General features: G+C 42.3%; 1 protein-coding gene and 1 long non-coding RNA gene across 9 annotated transcripts in view; one reads left to right on the top strand and one right to left on the bottom strand.

Moving 5' to 3' along the window:
• C2H8orf88 (chromosome 2 C8orf88 homolog) overlaps positions 1 to 8,966 on the bottom strand; it is a 68,641-nt gene extending 59,675 nt beyond the window's left edge. For 7 of the 8 annotated variants that reach the window (XM_043539374.1, XM_037892322.2, XM_043539372.1 and 4 more), the window contains exons 1-2: positions 8,831 to 8,966; positions 3,032 to 3,130 (exon numbers count right to left, since the gene is read on the bottom strand). In XM_043539374.1, coding sequence (XP_043395309.1) covers positions 3,032 to 3,116 — 85 coding nt within the window. In that variant the 5' untranslated portion in view covers positions 3,117 to 3,130; positions 8,831 to 8,966. Of the gene's footprint in view, positions 1 to 3,031; positions 3,135 to 5,709; positions 5,803 to 8,830 lie in introns of all 8 variants that reach the window. The other variant, XM_043539370.1, reaches the window with a different exon arrangement.
• Positions 8,967 to 9,300: 334 nt separating this feature from the next.
• LOC119565491 lies at positions 9,301 to 16,382 on the top strand. Its single transcript, XR_005224165.2, has 3 exons — positions 9,301 to 9,480; positions 11,433 to 11,492; positions 14,425 to 16,382. It is a non-coding gene; the product is annotated as an uncharacterized LOC119565491 (long non-coding RNA).
• The last annotated feature ends 3,543 nt before the right edge of the window (positions 16,383 to 19,925 follow it).

Here is a 19,925-nt window from a genome sequence, read left to right as displayed (position 1 = left end):
ATCTTGATCAATTTAAACCTGGTTTATAATCTTACTACTAATTTCAGCTAAATTGGTATCAGACTATTTAACACTATTTAAGTGTGTCCACACAGGTATTTTCACTTGTGTAACTGAAGTCAGTTAACACACACACACACACACACACACTTAGTTTAAGCCACAGCAACTTGTGCTGAGACAGAACTTAGGCAGAAGGATCTCCAAGTCTTCTCAACTAGTTTTCCAAGGTGTGTGTTGGGGCTGGGGCGAGCTAAGGGGATGAAATCAGTATTCCAAGCATCAGCCATTAGCTTGGCCTTCAAGTCACATCAGTCGTTGCGTACAGAAGAAAGGGACAAGAGACAGACTTCTTAAAATACAGTCCCCCTGGGGTTCAGAAAAGCAAACATCTGATGCTGTGCTCACCTCAGTCTGGAACAGTAACCATGCAGATTAAACTACTACAAAAGAACTAAATTACAGACAACAGTTTAGCAAGAGTCACGAAAACATGAGAGGTTCCTGTATCTGAAATTAGTGGCAATGAAGGAGAAACTGAAGCAGTTGGGAGCTGCTTGTCTCCTAATTAACCTTGGCTATGAATGGCCAGTACTTCCCTCAGGCAGCCCCCAAACAGGCACCGCTTTGTAGAAAGTTTCAAAACTCTGTCTCATCCATAGGTGCAGCCCAAAAATAAATATATACAGAGGCCACATCCAAGAAAAATTCATCTTGTTTTGGGTTTTTATTACAAACTGAGTTCAGGCCAAGTTCACAAAACTTTGCAAACCTTTTAACAAGCCTGGTCCAAACTATGGTTTGACTGTTTTCATCTGGATTTGCTATGTGTTTTAGCATCTCATTCGAGCTCTAAGAATATGTTTTTGCACACATGCAATCAAGGGCCAAAGTTCCCACAAGCTGTAACTGGATGACAGGGGATGGCTCACTCAATAAACTGCCCTTGTCTGTTCATTCCCTCTGAAGCATCTGGCACCAGCCACTGTCAAAAACAGGACACTGGGCTACACTGACCACTGGATGATGGAGATGCTGAAGGAGCACTCAAGAACTACAAGGCCCTTGTGGAGAAACTAAATTAATTCTTTGTATCGGTCTTCACTGCTGAGGATGTGAGGGAGATTCCCAAACCTGAGCCATTCTTTTAAGGTGACAAATTTGAGGAACTGTCCCAAATTGAGGTGTCATTAGGGGTGGTTTTGGAACAAATTGATAAACTAAAGAGTAATAAGTCACCAGGACCAGATGGTATTCACCCAAGAGTTCTGAAGGAACTCATATGTGAAAATGGAGAACTACTAACTGTGGTTTGTAACCTAACATTTAAATCAGCTTCTGTACCAAATGACTGGAGGATAGCTAATGTGACACTAATTTTTTAAAAGGGCTACAGAGGTGATCCCAGCAACTACAGGCCAGTAAACCTGACTTCAGTACCGGGCAAAGAGGTTGAAACTATAGTAAAGAATAAAATTGTCAGACACACAGATGAACATAATTTGTTGGGGAAGAGTCAACATGATTTTTGTAAAGGGAAATCATGCCTCACCAATCTACTAGGATTCTTTGAGAGGGTCAACAAGCACGTGGACAAGAGAGATCTAGTGGATATAGTGTACTTTGATTTTCAGAAAGCTTTTGACAAGGTCCCTCACCAAAGGCTCTTCAGCAAAATAAGCTGTCATGGGATAAAGGGGAAGGTCCTCTCATGGATCGGTAACTGATTAAGAGAGAGGAAACAAAGGGTAGGAATAAACGGTCAGTTTTCAGAATGGAGAGAGGTAAATAGTGGTGTCCCCCAGGGGCCTGTACTGCACCAGTACTGTTCAACATATTCATAAATGATCTGGAAAAAGGGGTAGACAGTGAGGTGACAAAATTTGCAGATGATACAAAACTACTCAATATAGTTAAGTCTAGGGCAGACTATGAAGAGTTACAAAGGGCTCTCCAAAACTGGGTGACTGGATAACAAAATGGCAGATGAAATTCAATATTGATAAATGCAAAGTAATGCATATTGGAAAACATAATACTAACTATACATATAAAATGTTGGGGTCTAAATTAGATGTTACCACTCAAGAGAGAGATCTTGGAGTCATTGTGGATAGTTCTCTGAAAACAGTCACTCAATATTCAGCAGCAGTCAAAAAAGCTAACAGAATGCTGGGACACTTTAAGAAAGGGATAGCTAATAAGATAGAAAATACCATATCACTTCTGTATAAATCCATAGTATGCCCACATCTTGAATACTGCATGCAGATGTGGTCACAAAAAAGATATATTGAACTTGGAAAAGGTTCAGAAAAGGGCAACAAAAATTATTAGGGGTATGGAACAGCTTCTGTATGAGGAGAGATTAATACGATTGGGACTTTTTAGCTTGGAAAAGAGACAACTAAGGTCTATAAAATCATGACTGGTGTGGAGAAAGTAAGTAAGGGTGGGTTATTTACTCCTTCTCATAACACAAGAACTGGGTGGGGGGGTGTCACCGAATGAAATCAACAGGCAGCAGGTTTAAAAACAAACAAAGGAAGTATTTTTTCACACAATGCATAGTTAATATGTGGAACTCCTTGGCAGAGGATGTTGTGAAGGCCAAGACTATAACAGGGTTCAAAAAAGAACTAGATATATTCACGGAGGATAGGTCCATCAATGGCTATTAACCAGGATGGGCAGACATTGTGTCCCTAGCCTCTGTTTGCCAAAAGCTGGGAATGGACAACAAGGAACTGATCATTTGATGATTACCTGTTCTGTTCATTCCCTCTGGAGCACCTGGCATTGGCCATCATCGGAAGAAAGGATACTTGGCTAGATGGACCTTTGGTCTGACCCAGTATGGCCGTTCTTATGTTCGGCCCAGTATTGCTGTTTCTATGTTCCCCACAGCTAATTTTTAACCATGAGCCTTAAATAGAAAAGTATTCGAGACATTCAGCCCATAACCTCAGATTTCCCTTTGGGGGATCTGTAAATCTTTGTTAAATGAACAGATTTTAACCATGCTACTCACCATGCTGTGAAGACAGGTGGCGTGCAGGTCTTGCTGGCTGAAGGGATTTACCAATCAGTTTTTTAGTGTCCATTGTCTTTAACATTTTGAGGCTCCACACTTTAAAAAAGGAATCACATACATATAAAGATAAGAGTGCAACATTATAACCTGCTTTTTCAAGGAAATCTTCCTTAGCTTCTTGACTGTACCAAGCTGCATTGTAAGGCACAAAAATGAAGAACATACTATACAAACAGCTTGGGAAAACAGTTCCTGGATTGGAAAACAAATATCTAGTCAATCGGTTTTAGAATGAGTATTCCATAAAGTCATTCTAGTCATAAATCTTAGAATTGCCTTTTTAATTACCTCAAAGAGCAGCTATCTTTGGGCTTAAGTATTTATTGGTAAGTGAAAATTCCAACTATGAGTTATTTCTGAACAACTCAAATGTTTGTATGATCCAGGATTTGCCCAAGATTTTTCCTAAAGTTATGGATTCCATGAAGCAATGGGGCTAATAAAAGATGAGTACAAAGGAGTTACTGAGCATTTGCTGAAGGTAGATCCCGTGCCACTCTACCACTCACTGCCTATACTCTACTTTTGTGTATGTGCCCACTCAGCAGACTTAATTTCAAAATATTTTGATTGTTTATTCAAAAAGCTGAAGCACACATATAACATAGTATTTATTAGATTAAGCCGGCAATCACTGCCGTTTTGGGCTGTACATGAAACATCACATTACAGATCAGGCAAACAGCTCCTTTTTCTGTGTTCAATACTCAACACATAACTAGAAAGACGAACAAGTTAGACAGACCTGAAAGTGCAACAAAATGCTAGAGAGGGGGTGACTAGACTGAATTATCACAGATTAAGAGTCCTAAACATATAGTTTGGTTAAGAAATAACTGGGGTTGGGAAAGATGAATATGGATACATATAACATGAAGTACATAAACAGTAAAGATGAAGAGGCTGGTTCATAGAGTACAGTTAAGAATAGCGCAGATGAAAAAGAAAAATTTAGGCTGAACGTTAGAAAAAGTGCTACAGTGTTTCACAGCCTAATAGAACTCCAACAAGGAAAATTATAAAGCTAGCCTTGACAAACTACTGAGACATTTAAGAAACAATACTCCATTGGTATGGAGATAGAAAGAAAAAAATATTTCATTTGATATGAAAGTGTTCAGTAAGATCAGTCTATGATGCTGGATAACAGGGAACTATATTTGTTACAGAATTTAGACACAAAACCAAAAACCAACATGGAAACTTGGTGTTAGAATCAATGGTAGACTCTGCTGGACAAAAACTGACCAAGAAAATTAGGATTTTGCTTTACAAAGCTACTCAAAGCGACATTTTTTTTTATCTAGCTATCTTAGTCTCCTTGACACGTCTCCTTTTTCACTGCAGTTGGTATGACTACAAGAAGGGAGGTGAAGGTAGTTTTCAATCAAGATAGCTTAAACACAGTTGGTAAACCCCCTTAAAAGTTATCTAAACAATTTAAATACCTTTACAGTCAGGTTGTAGCTCAGGGCTTATCTACATGCAAAGTTGCATCACTTTAATATCACATCTTTATTTAAACCAGGGCAATGGCATATTTAGATTGTGCCTTTGTCACCATGACAGTTGAACCGGATAGCAAAGACACACAAACTCGGTGGCAAAGGCACTGGAAGCTACCAGAGCCTCGGCTGGGGCAAGGATTCCCAAGCTCCCACTAGTGCAGCTGAATTGGTGGATACACCAGTGGTAATTTCTAAAATTCCCTACTTTGTCTTTAGCCCAGGGAATCTCATAGCTTGGTGAGAACTTTTCCTTCGAAGAAATAGAACAACAAAGGCAAACTTGGGGTGGTGTTTGCAACTGTAAAAATAAATAATAATAATAATTTTAAAAAAACTGTATTCTCCAAGGGACCAATCAACCCAAGGAAAGACTGCTGTAGTAGGGCAATCCAAAAGGAAAGTGATTAGGTGACTGGAACAATGGGAAAAAAAACTAAAGCTGGATAGGGAATGGAAGGAGGACTGGAAGCAGGGAGGCTGTCCAAAAGTGTGATCCAGTTTCACTTACAATACTAATGTTATACCACTTCAAATGACTGTTGGAAGTTCTAAATGCCAGGGATTTGTTAATCATCATTTTTGTACATGTTTAGTTATATACTCCCTATTACAATGGTATGACTTCATTAGTTGTGCTACATTTCTAAACTTTGAGAGTCTTAAGTCCCCACATCTGTAACCACATTAGTGAAAGTTACAGTCAAGTATAAAAGTCATTTTAAATCCTCGTCCTCCACTTATCACTTATGCACAGCACATTACACAATACTAACTCTCAAGAGAAACCTGAAGGCAAACTGACCTTGTACATGCCAAGACAATTATGGAGTCCAAAATTTAGGGGTTAACAGGCAAGTACAGGAAGAACAGATTGTCAAAGCGTTTCACATATTTTTTAAATGAATGTAAAGACTACTTATAGATTTTGGTACCAATTTAGTATTTTATTACCCTGATATTCATCTATCAAAACCCATCAATTCAACAAAGATCCTAGAAGTTACCTGCAAAAAGAAAAAATGGGGTTTGACTGTTGTTTAATTATCTTGTGTATTTAAGATCTAATAGGATTATAAAAGAAGATAAACTTTTATTTTCCTACCTTTTTTTTTTTTGAGATTAGAATTGAGGTTTTGTCTACACTGGAGGACAACTGGAGAGGTGGTAGGATTAGGATACCAGGTAAGGAGGAAGTGAAACCTGAGAGGACGCATTTTATTTTTATTCAGTCTGCTTAGAACTTTAGGGATTTTATTTACTTGGTATTTTAGCTTAATACTGAGAAACATTTAAGAGCATCTCTGCTTAAGATTCCACAACCCAAATCCTTCAGTTAAAGTCTGAGCAATCTCACAGTCCACAATTCAGTGTTCAACAAGCTTTTAAGCAAAGCCTGCAACCACTAGACTTAGCACCTCCAGTATTTCTAAAATAAAAAGTTAGGCCACCCCTACAAAAAAAAAATGTAGCCTTTCAGGCAATTAGTAATATTACAATAGTGCCTACAGGAACAAGCCAGGTTGGACCCAATTTGCTAGGGGCTTGCAGTTATGGTTACACTAAGCACTTAGAGGAGAGGAAAGTGATCAGGAACAGTCAGCATGGATTCACCAAGGGAAGGTCATGCCTGACTAATCTAATCGCCTTTTATGATGAGATTACTGGTTCTGTGGATGAAGGGAAAGCAGTGGATGTATTGTTTCTTGACTTTAGCAAAGCTTTTGACACGGTCTCCCACAGCATTCTTGTCAGCAAGTTAAGGACGTATGGGCTGGATGAATGCACTATAAGGTGGGTAGAAAGCTGGCTAGATTGTCGGGCACAACGGGTAGTGATCAATGGCTCCATGTCTAGTTGGCAGCCGGTGTCAAGTGGAGTGCCCCAGGGGTCGGTCCTGGGGCCCGTTTTGTTCAATATCTTCATAAATGATCTGGAGGATGGTGTGGATTGCACTCTGAGCAAATTTGCAGATGATACTAAACTGGGAGGAGTGGTAGATACGCTGGAGGGGAGGGATAGGATACAGAAGGACCTAGACAAATTGGAGGATTGGGCCAAAAGAAATCTGATGAGGTTCAATAAGGATAAGTGCAGGGTCCTGCACTTAGGATGGAAGAATCCAATGCACCGCTACAGACTAGGGACTGAATGGCTAGGCAGCAGTTCTGCGGAAAAGGACCTAGGGGTGACAGTGGACGAGAAGCTGGATATGAGTCAGCAGTGTGCCCTTGTTGCCAAGAAGGCCAATGGCATTTTGGGATGTATAAGTAGGGGCATAGCGAGCAGATCGAGGGACGTGATCGTTCCCCTCTATTCGACACTGGTGAGGCCTCATCTGGAGTACTGTGTCCAGTTTTGGGCCCCACACTACAAGAAGGATGTGGATAAATTGGAAAGAGTCCAGCGAAGGGCAACAAAAATGATTAGGGGTCTAGAGCACATGACTTATGAGGAGAGGCTGAGGGAGCTGGGATTGTTTAGTCTGCAGAAGAGAAGAATGAGGGGGGATTTGATAGCTGCTTTCAACTACCTGAAAGGGGGTTCCAAAGAGGATGGCTCTAGACTGTTCTCAATGGTAGCAGATGACAGAACGAGGAGTAATGGTCTCAAGTTGCAATGGGGGAGGTTTAGATTGGATATTAGGAAGAACTTTTTCACTAAGAGGGTGGTGAAACACTGGAATGCGTTACCTAGGGAGGTGGTAGAATCTCCTTCCTTAGAGGTTTTTAAGGTCAGGCTTGACAAAGCCCTGGCTGGGATGATTTAACTGGGACTTGGTCCTGCTTTGAGCAGGGGGTTGGACTAGATGACCTTCTGGGGTCCCTTCCAACCCTGATATTCTATGATTCTATGATTCTATGTAGCAAGATAATCTTTTGGGGGCAGGGGCTCTAACAACCGTAGCTCAAGACAAGAAGCAAATGGTGGATAAAACAAATAGGACTGGAGGAGACGGGCAGAAGACGACAAGGCAGACTGGTAATACAGTACTATTTGTTTTACTATACCATGCACAATTTGTAGCTTAGGCAGATCAGCAATAATAATCTTTTTACATCAAAGGTCAAAAAAAGCACAGTCATCTTCCCTCTCTTTGCAGATACCCTTCATAGTTGTTTTTGAAATGCACGCACACTGTGGTTCATCTTGAAAGGGTCACTCAACTTGATTTTTCTGAAGTCAGCTAATTTTTTAAAGTTTGTTTTACCAGCGCACACCTCAATAATGTGATGGTGATACACTGTGTATATTTAAATTCACTTCTATTCTGTATTGTTTACAGAACTCTTGGAGACCAGGAGAAAGCAAATCCATGAGTGATTTTTTCTGGTTTAGCTTAAACAGTTTATAAAATGACAAACTAAGAGATCTAAACCAGAAAAGGGCACTCTGATTCCAGAATAAAAAAGTGTCCACACAGGGAATTACATCATTATAACGGCAGAGCTTTAAATTGCCACACCCTACTTTATACTGGTCTGACTTCCCAGATTGACATTCCAGATGTTTTTAAAGGTTTGTCTAACTTGGACTTAGTGTGAGAACCTGTGAGAAGCATATTTCTTGAGCTCTAACACCTTAACTGAAAAGGTCAAAGAGAAAAAATCCTTTAAGCAAAATATAAAAATGTAACTCAAGTATGAATTAACAAAGAACTGAAGCTTCCCCACTGCTCTCCTGTCCTTTTCCTGGCTCTTGTAAAGTCTCCATTTCATTTCACTACATCTCCAAGTCATTGAATCTTCTAGCCTACAGGGCCTAAATTTCCACAGTTTTGTTGTTGTTGTTTTTTTTAAGCCCCTAAGGATGCAGTTGTCACCTGTCCAGGTTTTCCCAGGGCTGTCCCTTTTTAGATGCAAGTGTCCCATGAAATATGAAAGGGTGCTCAGTACACACTGACAGCTGTTCAGTTTCATGGGCTCTGGATCATCTCAGTGGGGTCTGGTTTCGGTACCTCTAAGATAGCAACCCTCCCAGAGAGACCTTCTGTGCACGACAGACAGGAGTCAGCCAGCTCTCTTCTGACACACACTCTCAGCGTACCTGGCGCAGCTAGTCCAACACAGGGCAACGCCCGCTGCCTGCCCGCCCCTCGCCCTCTTATCGCCCCCCCACTCTCGTTACCCCCTCCCATCGGCCTGCTCCCCGTTACCCGCCCCTCCCTCTACCCCCATCGCCCTCACACCGCAGCTCGGTCGGCCTTGTGCCACTGCCGCCCTGCGCGCACCTGCCCACAGCGAGCCGCCGCCGCCGCCGCCACACGGAAGTCGCCTACAGCAGCAGCGGCCTGCTGACTTCGCACTTTGTGGGACTGCGACCCGCGCGTGCGGGGCGGGGTCAGGCTCCACAAGGGGGGCGGAGCCTCCCCGTTAACCGTTTAACGGCTGCGCCGCGAGAGCCAGACAGTGCTCGAGGAATCCCGGAAGGGGAGGGACGTGGGCGCCAGGCACCACCCCCGCCATCAGCTTACCGCCCCCTCCCCCTCCCCTTTCCCTGGCCGTCAACCTAGTGCCTGCCCCGGATCTGCTCCTCCCCAGGCCCTGCCATCAGCCTACTGCCCCCCTCTCTGCCCCCCCCCCCCCGCCAGCCTACTGCCCCCTCCCCAGATCCTGCCATCAGCCTACTGCCCCCCTCTCTGCCCCTCCCCCCACCCTCAGCCTACTGCCCCCTCCCCAGACCCTGCCCCCACCCTCAGTCTAGTGCCCCCTTACCTTCCTCTCTAGGGTTGCCAACGTTGTAATATTTAAAAACCGGACACTCCAGCAGGAGTGCCACCTGCCCTGCCCCTTCCCCCTGAGGCTCTGCCCCCACCTCTGCCCAGGTCAGGAGGGACGTGCCTGCGGAGCCGGGGCTGGGAGCTGCAGCCACCCGCCGCAGGTAGGCAGTAGGGTTGCCAACTTAATATTCACACAAAACCGAACACCGTTGCTCTGCTCCCTGCCCTGCCCTGCCCCTTCTTGGAGGCCTCACCCCTGCTTACTCCGTCCCCCCTCCCCCTGTCGCTCGCTCTCCGCACCCTCACTCACTCGCTTCTTTTCACAGGGCTGAGGTGCGGGAGGGGGTGAGGACTCCAGCTGGGAGTGTGGGCTCTTGGGTGGGGCCAGGGATGAGGGCTTTGGGGTGCAGGAGGGGAGGGTCTGGGCTGCGGCTGAGGGGTTCAGGGTGCAGGAGGGGGCTCCAGGCTGGGGCACAGATGTGTGGGAGGGTGAGGGCTCTGGCTGGGGGTGCAGGCTCTGGGGTGGCGCTGAGGTGTTTGGGGTGTAGGAGGGTGCCCTGGCTGCCCCTATGCTTAGTTGCTGGAGTGGGGAACATGCCGCTGCTTCTGGGAGCCAGGCTGAGCCAAGGCAGGCCGGGAGCCTGCCTTAGCCCCGCTGCACTGCCGACTGGACTTTTAAAGGCCCAGTCAGTGGTGCTGACTGGAGCTGCCAGGGTCCCTTTTTGACCAGCTGTTCTGGTCAAAAATCAGGCACCTGGCAACCTTTTAGGAGGCAGCCCTGGCTAAGTACGGGCTGGTGCAGGTGATGACTCAGCACCTCCCCTGCTCCCAGTAGCCAGACTTTGGGTGTCCAGTCAGTAGATGTGACAGGACACCGTCAGGCCCCCTTTTTGACCAGACTTTCCAGTCAAAAACCAGGCACCTGGCCACCCTATCCTCCTGCCATTAGCCTAGTGCTGCTCCTCCCACTCTGCCCCTGCCCCCATCCTCAGTCGAGTGTTGCCCCCACTGTCAACTTAGAGCCGTTCCTGCTCTGTCCCATATCAGCCTACTGCCCTCCATCACTCTGTCCCCTCCCCTATTTCTTGTGTGGGATATTTTCTCTCCCTCTCCCGAATTGGGAAACAGAGGCGAGGAGTGCGGGAGACAGCTGTCCTATGGGGTGCAGGGATTAGGCTGTGTGTTGTGTGTCCCCCACCCAGGGGATACTGTGGCCCAAGTAGCTGCTGAGCCTTTTGCTTGGGGTGGGGTAGGTTGGTGGGTGGATTGGGAAAATAGAGAATTCCCAAGATCTGAGTAGGAGATTCATAAAGCAACATCTTCCCTCTTAAGAGGTGGAGAGCTTGCAGTTCTGCAATCCCCTGTGTGCAAAAATCATGACATAGGCCTAAAATCATGAGATTTGTAAAAATAAACAAATGAGGGCAAGGCGCATTTTCTTTGCCGGACGTTGCTACTCCACTAGGGTGGCTCTCACTTCAAGCTGCTCTCTGCACCCATGAGGGCTAGGAAGTTACTGGGTTTTAAATGCAAGCAGGGATTCTCATGCAATCTTGGTTCCGCAGAACAAGCCACAAATACCACAAGAAATATGTGCCAACACAGACTATAACCCTGTAGAGAAAGCCTTAAATTGATCTCTACGGAGGGAGTTTCTTCCACCCTCTCCCCATATCAGAGGAAGGACACCTAGGACATGTGTGCCTGAGGGAGAGGCTATTTCCCATTTCACTACCTGCTGTATGGGACTCCTGGTAGGTCTCCCATGAGGGAGTCCCTCCATCACTCTTACGTCCAGGAGTGAGGAAACTTGGAGATGGCTTGGCCTTTCCTTCCCAATTATCACTACACAAGCCATAAAGTGTGATTTTTAAAGCCAATTAAGATATTCCTGTCAGTGGCTGGAGGGTATAGTGACAGGTTTTGAATGGAAAACACCACATCAAATTCATAGTACAGCAATATAAAACCAAAAAAAGGGAAACCAAATTCAGTGATAATGTGAGTTGACAACAACATTCACCAGAGGGCATCTGTCCACTCATTGAATGACCAAATCTATAAACAGTGTGGCATTAAGCCTTGATATGTCTTTTTTTATTTTCTTGCATAGGTCACTCTTCACATAGGCTGCACTCTTCAATTCCTCAGGATGGAAATAGGGCAGGAACAGGTACATTTCCAATACAAATGCAAAACCTATTCTCCTTGTTCCTCGGTTGAAATCTCTGTTCTGATTCCATCCATTCTCCTACACCATAGAGAAGATATTGGAATGCCCATTAGCAGCTGGAGCATCACTCATCAAGAAGTGAAAATCTGTGTTACTCAAAAATTTAAAGTGCGATCTGCCAATCAACAACATCTCTTGCCAAATAGTTGTAGAAAAGCAAGTGATGTGACTATTTAGATATTTGTTAAATGGTTGTGGAGGACTAGAAGTGGGCCTTGGGCTTCTCATGTCTGCAAATGATACCATCTTGTATATTTTTAAACTAAACAATTTTAAACTTTTGCATCAGGGATCAACAGGAGAAGAACCCTAGTGACACTCAATAAGGGCAGTACAAGACTTAGTGTTATTAACTTAAATTCTAGATAGTTATCCAATTTTTGCTTAAGTACTTTTATGCTATTTCACCAAACCACTTCAATAAGAAGTCCAGCTCAAGTGTTCATCACTGTCTTTGTTAAACAATGCTTCCTTACATTTTTTTTCTTATATTCCAAGTTTAAAATCTTGCCCCCTAAAGTTCTAGCCTATTCAGCAACCTCAAATAAATAACCAAACTTATTTTTGAAGAGTTTGCTAGTTTAAATACTTCAATCATGTCACTGCTTAATAATCTTTTCTCGTGACTGAATAATCCCAGTTTGCCTGTTTTATATGGAAATCTTGCCATTCCATTAAGAATCCTAGCTCTATGCTGTACTTTCTCAATTTAATTATATCTGTCTTCAGATAATGTGACCAAACCATGACACTATGCTTCAAATATGGGCTAACGTAAAAAAGTCATAGAACAATATTCTCAGACCTCTCTTGACACAAGCCAATTTACTATTAGTTTCCTTTATTGCTGTTGCACCAAAAATTTAAATGTTGCCACATCCATTACATACAAATGCTTTTCCTCTATCATACTAACTAAATCATTTAATGCCACTTAAATTATACATGGGAATTATTTCTCCCCGTGTGCATCAATTTACACTTAACCACATAATATTTATCTTGAGCCCAGTCACATAATCTATCAAGATTATTTTGTAAAACTACATCCCTCTACATGTTACCCACTTCCTTATCTAAATCACTAAACTAATTAACAATAATTAACAAATATATTAGCATACAAAAATATTAAATGTCATCTGATGCAGAGCCAATGGCGCAATCTAGATAAATGGTTGTCCTCCTTCCAATTTTTAAGAGGACAGTTCTGATTTTGATGGGGACGTCTCACATCCTGCAAACCAGACTTGCAAAATATTGACGCATTCCAAATTTCTTTATGGCAATGAATGGTAATGAAATGACATCAAGCTGTAATGATGTATACTTTAACATTTACATCCTTCTATCACGGCATCAGATGTGCCAAGGACTAGTTAAAATACTAGGAAAACCCACTTATGTATTTCATAAAGATCTACAGATCCCTACCAAACTGAGCAGAATATACTAAGAAACAGAGTACTTTTAAGCCCTTATTTTTATTTTCTGAAATAGGCATTTAAAAATTATTGGACTACAGTAGCATAGGCTTCGGCTACGACAACTATCCTGACAATTGCCTTGGCTGCTCTTGAATAGACCCATGACCATTAATTGGTCCTCATAGAACCCTGTTTATTCTGTGGTACTTGACCCAGAATCCACTCCTTGCCACAGAATTGTATTGAGAATTTAAGCTTTCACTGGAGGAAAAAAATAGTCCCTATCCCATGTAAATGTGGAGAAAACCTCCCAAATCTGAACCAAATGCAGACCAAGGTCTTCCTTAGGGCTTGTGTATACTATAAAGTTGTACACTTTAACTATATCAGTATAGTTAAAGTGATACTGTGGATACAATTATATTGGTATACAAGTGCTTTACAGCAGGATAGCTATTCCTGTATGGGAAGAGGGATAACTTAGTTGCTGCTGATAATATAAGCAAAAACATCACCTAGCATACTTATCCCACAATCCAAAACCATCCCCCATGTTTTCCTGATGCAGAAATTACCAGCTCTGGTGTTATGGCGGACATTTGCATTTTATTTGACATACTGTATTTTAGACTTCATATTATTACATTACATAACAATAGTCTAATAATCCCCATAACTTCTGATGTATACAATCATCAATTTGCAGAATTGATGGCAGTTCTATTTGAGGTATTGTGTGAAATACTTTCTATCGTATAATATTACTGTTCAGTCTTCAGTATTTTTAATACTCAGATACATGGAGGTAAAATATATTTCTGTACAAATATCACCCTTTTCTATTTGGCAAGCGCAAACAGGTATAATTGCTTTGTCGTTGTAGTATAAACTGTTAGCATAAACAAACATGGATGAAGGTATTAATTTGTATGTTAAGAAGTTATGGGGCATTAACTAACATGCAATGGTACATGCAAAAAAATAATCCCTTCACTTTTTAGGATTGAACCATTTTCAGTGCAGCCATCTCTCACAATTTTATTGAGTATTGTGATATTTGATATTTTTCTTGAAGCCCCATTTCCTGTAATCATGTAATTTTATGAGACTCTCAAGATTGTTTTTGTTCAAGTAAGTTTATAGTCCTTGTGGTTGTGGAGAAAAGCTTGAAAATGTGATCCATTGAACCAGAAGATAAATAGAACCCAAATTGTATGGCTTTAAAATCCTGGGATTTTAAAATAAATCATGATATTTGCGTACCTGACTCATGATTTTTCAAGCCTTGAGGTTGGCATTAGTGAATTGGATAAGTGAATTGCAAAACCTAAACTGAAAAGTAAATTAAGATCTCAGATTTGTGAACTGAATATCCACAGTGACTAGACTGGTGGGCATTAGGCAGCAAAATTTTAACTAACCTTAATTTTAAAACTTTTTTGTAGCCTCTCTGAAATTCAGTAGCACTTCCTGCTTCACTGAAGACATCCCAGAAGACACTTTACAGTAGCATCAGACACCAGAAATTCCATTGCAATCTGTGATGTCACTGAGGTTGTATCTACAATGGAAAACTGTACCATTGCTCATTGCACCAATGTGATTCAAAGGGTACAAACTACCATGGTGCAGATCATCCAAAGTAACCATTTTGTTTCTGATACACATATCCACACTCATGACTTTCTAGCTCCTGCATTTAACAGTTGGTGGTACACTCATGGGAAGGAGGCTTATTTGCCTTGGGAGAGTGGAGTTTTTAAGTTCTGGCCCCCATGAAATCAGTGGGGGGTTTGCCATTAACTTTAGTCTCAGGAGGACAGGATGTCACCCCTGGTTTGTATGGCTCCTCCTCTGAATTCCCAATTTTGTAGCCACCAATATTTCATTGCTAAATGACTATGTAAAAAAAATCATCATTTATTTTGCATGAGCTATGTAGTCAGTCTGGTGAGGAACTGGGGGGGACAGAGTAATCTCTCTGTGCTGTAAAGGAATGCAGAGTTCCATTTTCACTGGGTTTAGCTGTCATGTTTATCGAGTCCCACAAGGTTCAGCAGGAGTCACTTAGTGCCACCAAAACGTGTAGCTGGGTAGTAACAGAAGAGGAGCAGAAAAGAGAAGATAGGAAAGGCAGGACCAAGAGAAGAGGGCAGAGAAGACTAGAAGGAGGTGGTGGGGGGGGGGGACCACGGGAGCTGGGATGAAAAAGTTACATTATAAAAATTATATATACAAGGACTCTGCATACAAAATAAAAGTGGCACTGGCAGAAGGTGGTGACATTAACAATCCACTTAATTTCACACTCGTGGTTTATTTTGCCACCAAAATTCCCCAAATGATTTATTTCGTTATTCTGTACTGCATTCAAATAGAATTTCAAACTATAACTGTTATGTGCTGAGATATGTGTGTGACTCACACATTAGAAAATTAAATTCATTGCTGTGTTCAACGAGATTCAGATTTGTTGTTTAAAATAGAATTACAAACCCTATTGGTATTGTAGAATAAGTAAACATGAGTTACTGTTGTAAAGAATATTGGAATGGAAAAATACTCTTGCTCCACTTAACTTTCTTTTGGCTGGGAAATGGGAATAAAAAAAAAATCTCTAATTTGAGTTACCTATCGATGACATTTACAAGAAGAGATTTTCTACAATTATTTAAATTACTACTTATCCTAAATAAGTCATTTCTCTCTAATCCTCTAGGCAGTAATGTATAATAAAGTTTGTAACCAATACCAAACTAGGAGGGGTTGCAAGCACTTTGGAGGACAGGTTTAGAATTCAAAATGATCTGGACAAACTGGTGAAATGGTCTGAAATAAATAGTGTGAAATTCAATAAGGATAAATGCAAAGTACTACACTTAAGAAGGAATAATTAGTTGCACAGACACAAAATGGGAATTACTGCCTAGAAAGGCGTACTGCAGAAAAGGATCTGGGGGTTATAGTGGATCACAAATTAAAGGGGTTAAAATGTAACACTGTTGCAAAAAAAGAAAACATCATTCTGGGATGTATTAGCAGGAATGTTGTAAGCAAGACATGAGAAGTCATTATTCCAGTCTGCTCAGCCCTGATAAGGCCTTGTGTACAGATCTGGGCAACAAACTTTGGGAAGATGTAGACCAATTGGAGAAAGACCAGAGGAGAGCAACAAAAATGATAAAAGGTCTAGAAAACGACCCATGAGGAAAGATTGAAAAAACTGCATTTGTTTATTCTGAAGAAGAGAAGACTGAGGGGGGACATGATAACAGTCTAAGCACGTAAAATGTTATAAAAATAGTTGTGATAAATTGTTCTGTTTATCCACTGGGGACAGGACAAGAAGTAATGGCCTTAAATTGCAGCAAGGGAGATTTATGTTAGACATTAGGAAAAACTTCCTAACTGTGAGGGCAGTTAGGCATTGGAACAAATTACTTTGGGAGGCTGTGGAATCTCCATCACTGGAGGTTTTTAAGAACAGGTTACCAAACCCCTGTCAGGGATGGTCTAGATAATATTTAGTCCTGCCTCAATGTAGGGGACTGGACTAGATGCCGTATCAAGGTCCCTTCCAGTCCTACATTTCTATGATTTCACACCATGTCATACTAAACTATCAGGCTACAAGAAAAATATTTCTTTTGCTTCTAGTAACCTTTCTCTAGAAAATTTATTGCCTCAATTTTTATATTTCCAGGCTGTACACAAGCACTGTACAATAAATACATTTTCCAATCCATGCTGATTGCATACAATAAAAACATCTCAAAGGATTTTAAAATAATTTTTATTTTTAATCACTACAATACTATTATCCTTACCACCATATTTATAATTTTCTTAGTGACATATAAGATGCTGCTGCTGTCAGTTGCTGACTGGACCTGTTATCTCTTGCAGCACAAGTCAGCCTTCCAGAACCAGGATAACATACCAAAGAAGATGGTGGTGATGTGAGGAATAAAACAGGCAGTAAAGAGAAAGGACATAAGAGACATTTCAAATACTTATTACTCCAGAGCTATTGTTTCATTGATATCAAGATATTAGATTGGGTGTGGGGGGGAATCTAAGGGCAAGATAATGTCTATCACTTCCATGAGCAAAAGAGATGCAGAGCTGGTTGTGTCTGGCTGGCTGAGCAAGGAACAGGGACAACTTCTCTACTGCAGCATCTCTACCCCATCTCACACTACTGTAGGGAGTCCCACCCAATCGATGCACTTTGGAGGCTGGGCTTTATGGTACGTAGGATGCAAGAGAAGGATTAGGCCCAAGGATGGAGCAGGGAGGAGCTCCTCTGTGGCATTTTCGCCCCACCACTGGCAGCAGAGCACTGCATAACTACATCTACAACCCGTGCATCGCAAGTTAGGGCTAGAGTCACAAAGTAACTTAGGCGGTGTGATGCTGAACATTGCAACCTAATTTTTAGGTGCCCAGCAAAATCACAGGAACAACACTGTGAGCCACAATGCTTCGGTAAGACAGCTAGGCCCCCTTTACAAGGAATGGAATAATAGGCGCCTTAGACTGTGACTCACAAAAGCCAACACAGTAGGCTGGGAGCCACCAAACTAGCCCATGGGAGATGCCAACGGGAGGAGTGTGTGTTAAGCCCAAACCCATTCACAGAGATAGGCTTCTAAGTACTGGCTGCAGGGAGGCACCCATCTCTGTTTGCGATTCTGAGCTGTGAACCCTCTCCGGGAGTTAGGCACCTAAAGCATTTCTTGCAAGAAGCTGGAGCGCGGAGAGAGGATGACAACCTCCCCGCCTAATTTTCAACCCAGTGGTTAGGGTACTCACTTGTGATGTGGGAGACCTCTGGTTCAAGTCCCTGATCCACCCTGCCTCCCAGCTACTTCGTATGGAGTTAGGCAGCCTCTGCACACGCCTAGTGAATCAGGCCACCCCCGAGAGGTAGGTGGAGAAGTGCCTGTCTTCCCCCGGTTTGTGAATTGCTCTAGGGGCTTAGGCTAGAATGAGGCTGCAATGCACATGTCCAGAGGCCTGGGAAACTTCTACTGCAAAACCATAGGTGTTGAGCAAGTTTAGGCAACTAAGGGTTAGGCAGTAGCAGACCAGGAGTTTTGCAAATCGCAGTGGCACTTAAAAACAGGAATTTTAGCACCGACATTTGAGGATGAGGCACCTAAATGCCTTTGTGAATGTAGCCCTTTGTTACTGTCAAATAGCAGCAGGGCTCCTTTCAGGAGTATCACTCCAGAGGTGCAAAACATCATAGAGGTAAAAAACAGCAGCATGGGAAGTCCAGTGCATTGTGGGACTTGTGATTTCCTTCTAGAGACTATCTTACTTGTGGAAGTGAGAGAGAAGCCATAGAGCTTCTGCTCCAATGCAGCCATGTCTTTCTTGTGCCCAGTCAGTTCTTTGTGTCACCATACCACAGCAATGTAGCCAACCACAGCAGTACCAGTACCCCAAGACAGCACCTCTGTCTCAATTTTTCATTTTGACTTTCTGGTTACCCTGGCCAAGAGCCAGCAGCTTTCTGGCTCCCTTCTTACGCCTCATTCCACTACATTGAAACACTGACAGAGCCGGGAACAAAGCAGCCCGTAAGAGTGAGAGTATACAAAAAGGGAGAAAGGAATTAGGGGTAGTAGCTGCCTATCTAGCTGCAAAGTCACAGTGGCCCCAATTAATCAGTGTCACAGTCTTTCAGCAAAAATAAAATCAAAACGGGGCCCTTATCTCAGTTGGGATCTCTATGCGCTACTATCATAGGGGAAAATAAATTTAATTTTATTTTGTAAATAAACAAGAGAACCCTAAAATCCTTTGTTTTACATAATCAGAAAAATCACTAGTAGCAAAATGTATAGTTAGAGTCTTCCTTTGAATACTGAGGACAAGCTCTGAAGTATAAAGTCAATCTGGTCTCTTAAATGGCAAAAAGTAAGAGGATGTGCCTGATTCTATTCTCACACTGGAATAAATCAAAAGTAACCGCACTGAATTCATTGGAGGTACACTGCCATAAAACTGTGCAAATGATTTTGTGACATTCAAGAGATCACAATTAAAAGGACTTTAGGTTTGTCTTGCCTATTTTAAAAGGGAAAAAAGGAGTAAAAAGTAGGTCAGAAAAATCTGATTAATCTCTCATTTTTAAATAGGAAATATTAAAATATACATTGATTTTTTTCTGTGATTTCAAGAACATATTCATTGAGACATTCAGCAGCCATCACATAGTTACAGGTCTGTCAGCATTTCCGTTAGAAACCCTATTACATCAGAGTTTAAAACTTTGCATTGCACATTATTGGAAAAATGTGACGACTTCTGCAGAATTGTATAGTAAAATATGGACTGTCTGTCTAATTGAAAAGTTTCCACACCACGTATGCACACAAGAGGAAAGATATTTAGAAATTTGGTCACCCTTTCTAGCATACTCCGAAGAAGAGAGTTCCCCAGCCAGCAAAGTCAATCTGAGGCCAGGTTCTCTGAACGTTAACCTGATCCTGAATAAGTAATAAGTAATGTACGATGCAGTATGTCAATATTTTACCTTCACTTTGCCTTAAGGAAAAGTTTTTTAAAAAGTAATAAAGCCCATAGGTAGGACCTTACCAAATTCATGGCCATGAAAAACGCATCACAGGCTGTGAAATCTGATCTCCCCCTGTGAAATCTGGTCTTTTGTGTACTTTTACCTTATACTATACAGATTTCACAGGGGAGACCAGCGTTTCTCAAATTGGAGATCCTGACCCAAAAGGGAGTTGCAGGGAGGTCACAAGGTTATTTTGGGGGTGGAGAGGGGATCGTGGTATTGCCACCCTCAGTTCTGCGCTGTCTTCAGAGCTGGACGGCCGGAGAGCGGTGGCTGTTGCCCAGGCGCCCAGCTCTGAAAGCAGCGCCCTGCCAGCAGCAGCACAGAAGAAAGGGTGGCAACACCATGCCATGC

This window comes from Chelonia mydas, chromosome 2, assembly GCF_015237465.2.
Source record: "Chelonia mydas isolate rCheMyd1 chromosome 2, rCheMyd1.pri.v2, whole genome shotgun sequence".
NCBI lineage: Eukaryota > Metazoa > Chordata > Testudines > Cheloniidae > Chelonia > Chelonia mydas.
The sequence above is the reverse complement of the archived record's forward strand: the minus strand, read 5'-3'. Positions and strand labels throughout refer to the sequence as shown.